At 39.1% G+C, this 6,337-nt stretch overlaps 1 protein-coding gene across 2 annotated transcripts in view; it reads right to left on the reverse strand.

Annotated features, from left to right (window-relative positions):
• The window catches only part of tmpoa (thymopoietin a), a 35,555-nt gene that overhangs the window by 7,565 nt on the left and 21,653 nt on the right, over nt 1-6,337 (reverse strand). The window contains exons 4-5 of one of the 2 annotated variants that reach the window (XM_034863195.1): nt 4,474-4,589; nt 3,166-3,294 (exon numbers count right to left, since the gene is read on the reverse strand). In XM_034863195.1, the coding sequence (XP_034719086.1) occupies nt 3,166-3,294; nt 4,474-4,589 (245 nt within the window). The remainder of the gene's footprint in view (nt 1-3,165; nt 3,295-4,473; nt 4,590-6,337) is intronic. The other variant, XM_034863196.1, reaches the window with a different exon arrangement.

Consider the following 6,337-nt stretch of genomic DNA (forward strand, 5'->3'; position numbering starts at 1 on the left):
ATTGGCTGCTTAGAAATTAAGTGTTAACGAGCAGTTGGACAGGTGTACCTAATAAAGTGGCCGGTGAGTGTATTTATATTATATATTTGGGCCTTTTTTGAAGAAATGTAAATAGCATGTGCTTTATATGAGTTATAATGTTTATTATGTTTATTCTTGCATATATAGTAGAAGAACTGTTTCAGACACACACATGCTTGTGTAGCATTGCTGTGGGTGTAATTTCAATAAATGTGACATTATGTTGATTATTGGCAGAAGCAAATGTCATGAGGGCAAGCGTCTGGACTTTCTTTTAAAAAAAAGTATGGATTTTGTCATCTGTATAAGTTATGATGATTATTTCTTCACAGTGTGACTCCCAAGACATAGAAGTATTTTATACGTTTTACAGCTCTTTCTGTGATATCAATACATATCTGGAAGATTCATGTTCCATTTTATTTATTTATTTGTCTTTAAGGTCCTACAACCATTTTTAACATTCAAGTGACCTCATTGCAACCCAAATACTCTACTAACCCAGTTTGTCCTGAAAAAAATGATGTTCATATCTTGACAATAAATCTTGACGGACAATGAACTGTAAAATGGCCTTAGGGTTCAGAGGGTTAAATTGAGATGTACACTAAATATTTTATTTAACTGCTACTTTATAAACAAAATGCTGGTAAGTTTTTGCAGAAGAAATGATACGGCACTTTTATTCATATGGCAGAACTTTTTTTTTTAAATGGCACAATATACACTACTTTTGAATTCATTATTACATTTTGCTATTAATCTCGATTAATTGAGGAAATTATGCAATTAATCGCGATTAAAAACTGTAATTGCTGCCCAGCTCTAATTTTTATACAATATGGTTTTACATTATACATTTTAAAGTGCAGATTAGTGAAGGGTTCAATAAATGTTTTTGTTGAGAAATTTTGTATATCTTAAAGGTGACCTCTTGTCAATTTCAAAAGCTAGCTCTGTTGTTTGGAAATGTGGAGCGCTGAGAAAAACCAATTGGTGCTGCCTAAACAGTGTTATCCTCCTGCTAGAGTTAGCACCCAACAGGCTTCAACAGGGCAAGTTTTAAACGTGTTTTTAGCCTCTTAACATGTTCAAAGTGGCATTACAGGGGCCTACCCATGTGCAGTGATTCCTTCTGAGTGAACACAGTGAATCTGACTGCAGTAGACGTGAAAGAAAGGCATCAAAGTTGGTTTATTCCATACCTCTGTTTCTTTCCTGTTTTCCGGTTAAGTCCACACTAGTCGAATGTGGTACTTATACAATCCAATATTCCAAAATGTATTTTTTTCCGTTTTTTTGCCGTTGTTACGTACTTAGTAATGACTATGTAGAAACAGGCTACAACCTGACACCACAGTGGAGCCGTGAATTCCCAAAGTCCGAACTCACATACTTTGGTGTGCCTTCTTACGTAATTTTTAAGGGCTTAGGGTTGTCCCAATGTCAAATTTCAAGTGCAAGGTTTCAAGTTCAAAGCGCAGCTTTGGGGAATTTAAATTGTCATATTAGCCAGTCATCATCATGGTCCCTGAAGGCTCTCTCTCTCCTGAGTCTTCCATTTGGTATTGGTCCTCCTGCTGAGCCAGCAGTGCCATCACGCAGCATTACGCAGGGGGGGGGGGGGGGGGGTTTCCCCGCAGTATTTTTGTTTACAACAATTTGTGATTTTTAACACCTTGCCAAATGCACAGCATCAACTATATCCCCCAACCAGAGATACAATTTAAAGACAAAAGTGTAAAAGGCACACAAACTTTTCTTCTTGCAGGATTGTCACCAACAGTATTAAAGTTCAGACCGATAACAAGGACGAGAGCTTCATAGCTGTATTTCAGAATTTGAGATTTGATTATATATGCACAGTATTAAAGACAGACATTTAGTAATTTACACTATTTTCTGCCTCTTTCTGATGGTAGGTATTTGATACTATCATGTATTCCATGAAGTCGGGGCATCCCCACCTCCTGTGCTCCGTAGTGGACTCTGTGACGGTGAGACAGCGCCGATTACATATTAAGAATTAATTCTGATTTAAGATTTCAGTTGGATTTTACAAGATGTTTTTGGAACTATCACTCAGTACAAGTACAAATAACACTGCTGGATTTTTCTTCATAATGTGGATGATATGGAGAGAAAAAACATGTGTGAGGCATCATTACTTAAATATTAAATGTAAATGTAAATGTGCTGTATTTATATAGCGCTTTTCCAGTCTTAACAACTGCTCAAAGCGCTTTTACATCTACAGGGAACATTCACCATTCACACACATTCATACACTGTGGCCGGGGCTGCCGTACAAGGTGCCACCTGCTCATCAGATAAACATTCACACACATTCACACTCCGATGCGCAGCACCGGGGGCAACTCGGGGTTCAGTGTCTTGCCCAAGGACACTTCGACAATGACTGCAGGGGCGGGGATCGAACCACCAACCTTCCAATTGGCAGGCAACCGCTCTACCACTGAGCCACAGGCGCCCCACATTACTATTAAGAGTAATCATTATTCCCACATGTACTTTCTGCAGTCTGACATCAGTTCACCACCTTACCATCTGCATCGCCAATTCCCATTGTCTCCAAAATGTGCGTACTATAGGAGTAACAAGGCTATTTTTAAAATGTAGAAAGTACAGATAATTGCATAAAAATGTAAGGAGTAAAAGAAAAACGTCTGCTGTAAAATAAATACTCCAGTAAAGTATAGATAACTTAAACGTCAGTAAGGTAACAAAGTATTTCTACTTCGTTATTTGACACCTCTGTACATCATTGCTGATGAAGACCCAACATTTCCCGATTTTGCTGCAGCATTGACCAGTCAGGTTTGCCGGCTCCAGCGCTGACACAGCACTGTGGAGATAGGTCTTGCAATGTGTGACTACTAAATAAAATAATAGGAAAACGAGAAGTTGTGGCGTAGGAAAAATAATGTCTGTAGTAAAATCCTGCATCTTGGTGAATGTGGTGAAATGTTATGAAACTAAAAAAAGGTCATTCTGCAGTTTGATTTGAAATGACAGGAGACAGGAGAATCGCTCATCTTCTGATCTACAGATCAGCTGATATTGGAACCAACCGCCCTGTGAGTCCATGCACATATTAGTGGGTGAAAAAGCCACCAGAGCTACCTGAGAAGGTCTAGACGAGGTGGAGGGAGGTTCAGCCCGAGCTGGACTGTCCAGTCTGTGGTGAACCCTCTTGTTAGACTTCAACTGGACCTGATCTGTCAATACAGGCCTGAGATCCTCAGCTACTATCTGCTAGGACAGAGAAACCAGAGCTATCGACAAAGCACGGAACAAACGGACCAGGGTTGGTCAGTCGCTCACAGACAAACACCTCCTCCACAGTACAGCTCTTATAATTTTATGGTTGACAGCCCACAACTTTACACGTGCCTGTCATTCCTCAAGGCTTCAGCTCAACAGATCCACGTTCACAGTGGGGAACAGCAGGAGGCACTGCTCTCAATCACTTTTAGAGAAGCAATTGCTGAATAACACCCTCACACATAGGACATGAGTTCAAACTGACACTCAAAAGAGACTATAACACGTTGGACTTGTGTAAAAATAGACTTTACAAAATGAAAGGGAGTGAGGATGAAGGTTTTATGATTACAATAACTGTATAAAATGTGAATGCCAAATATCAGAAGAAAAGGAAAAGAGAGCAGATGGAGGTAAGGGGCAGAGATCAACACTAATCAGCAATGAAGAGAAAAGTCAGTGTGTGAAGAGGTCCGGTTATACCAGCATGTGCATGGAAGTAGCTAATCCACATTGTTTGCTTTGAGTCTGACATGCTGACATGCAGAGAGCAGCACTAATGCACTGAACCTACAGGCTCACACTGAGTGGGGTGTGACTCCACTCCAAATGAAAAAACACTTCCTTCATAAACTGTATAATCAACCCCAGCCGCTGGTTGTCCCATCCTATCTGCATAAATACACACTGCACACCAACATCTAAACTCCAGCTCAGACTTGCAAAAATGAATTGCCTTCCTTCTTTCTTTGCAAATCTGTCTTAAAGTTAATCCATGCCGTCTCCAACTGATACAAGAGATGTTAGTTGAAGTGTTGGAATGTGATTAATGAAGTGGATTCCAAGCAGGGTGATACTGCTTCTCAAGTCAGGGACCAGCTGTGTGCTGCTCTTTTAGGGGGCTTTCCCACCTGCATCATTTTGTTTAGTTGAATCACACTAGAGTTTGTTTAAAACATCAGCAGCAGAAAAGTCACATTTAGATTAAACTAAATATTATGATCACTATGACAACAGATAGAGTTTTGGAGAAACCAGGAACCTCCAGGTATTGCAAAAACAGTCCATGTTAAGGTATAAAGACGGATGTGCTGACTTCTTGTCACTGTATGTAAATGAAGTTGAGAAATAACTTTGAAGTTGGACTGTTAAAAAGCAGTTTCTTACCGTGTGGTGCTGACTGCTGCGGGTGCGGGTGGTGACAGGCGTCTTCCCTCTGCTCCTCACCGGTCTCTCCACCACTGGAACTGGTTCAGGTTCGGCAACAGGTTCTGGTGTCACTTCTGACAAAACACAGTATAGTACAGTCACACATGCAGTCGTCACTTGCAGAACATGCAGGTGGGTTTAGTTTAAGAAGAAAAAATTCTTACTTTACATTCCTTTCCAGGGAATAGCACAGATTTTCAATTTCATTTCTTCCCCTCCATGCAGCCATTGGTTTCTGTTTATGTCAGTAAAGTAAGATTATTTTTTTTGTATTTGTATTTATTATTAGGATCCCGATTAGCTGACGCCTAGACGACCAGCTAGTCTTGGGGTCCAAAGTATAATATAAGACTTAATGGGGCCGATGGGTTCTGAGATTGGGGCCTCACTGACGCAGAGCCATAGAGAGAGAATAATTGAGACACTCTTTGATCTTGCTAGCGGGGTGGTCACATGGTTCATGTAAGTCTGCGTAGTTCCAAACACATGCCACGCTGTCAGGTTCTTTTATGGGACTCGCAGCCGGGTTTGTATAATTTTGAATGGTAAACAAAAATGACCACACATACCCAAGAACTTGTTTCAGTGTTATTGCAATATTGCATATTTATAAAAATCAGTTTTACATTTAGAGGGGTAGAGTGGCAACTGAAAGCCAGAGTTTTACTACAACAGTCACTATAAAACACTATAAAAGGGCAATTAAAAACGACAACCCACTACAGATACCATATTTGTAGTATACTGGTCTGTGATACGAAAATGTTTTCTTAAAAGGCATAATCTGTCATTAATGTAATCACTAATCACCCAATAACAAGTTTAAAACACAAGAATAAAAACCTTTTACTTCCATTGTGATTGTCAGGGCTTTGATATACAGATGTACACTAGAACAGATTTGAAGATGAGTCTGGCTTGGACCTCTAATTGTCTTCAAATAATCCAAAAAAAAAAAAACACAAGCTGCTTATTTTCCTTCTTAAGTCAAACTATAAATATTACATAAAATTAATAAATGGAACAGTTTATATTCTTACACTACAATATTAAAATTACTACTAATTAACTATTGTTTATCAGTCAAAAGGATCACAGAAAATTAATTTGTTACTTTGCTACTCTGCTTTTTTGTGACAACACAACCATGATCATTTAGACTAAGCCATACACAAAGTATTAAATATATTAAAGAACTCATTATGCGTGCATGAATGACTGAAGTAGTATTATAATTATTTATTTATTTTTACAGTGAGTGAGACAACAATAAGTCTGAGTGTGTGTGTGTGTGTTCGCTTGTGTAACTAGAACAAAGTGAAGGAACAGGGATGAATATTGTGTATATATAAGAAGAGAGGAATACAGTGGGGAAACAATTATGGTTAGCATTAAATAACTTATGTACTGCTCCTTATTTTCCTGGAGGCCTGCAGTACACTGTTGTCCGTCAATAGGTGCGCAGCAGTCTGATAACATCTTAGACTGTTCCGCTCTGTGTAGCCCCGATTCGCCCAACGACTGCACTGTAGACATACAAATAAAGATTAGTATATGCATCAAAAGGGCCTATGATATAAGATTGAGAGTTGACAATTCAAAAGAGGTAGCTAGTTAATCAATTTAACCCTGGAGATACCATCACAGCTGTAGAAGTCTAACAAACTAGCAGGCAATCGGTCAGCTACCAAGTTAATATACTGTATGTGTGTGATTGTGTGTCATATATATATATATATACACATACCGGCCACTTTATTAGGTACACCTGTCCAACTGCTCGTTAACACTTAATTTCTAAGCAGCCAATCACATGGCGGCA

Source organism: Etheostoma cragini, chromosome 23 (genome assembly GCF_013103735.1).
Source record: "Etheostoma cragini isolate CJK2018 chromosome 23, CSU_Ecrag_1.0, whole genome shotgun sequence".
NCBI lineage: Eukaryota > Metazoa > Chordata > Actinopteri > Perciformes > Percidae > Etheostoma > Etheostoma cragini.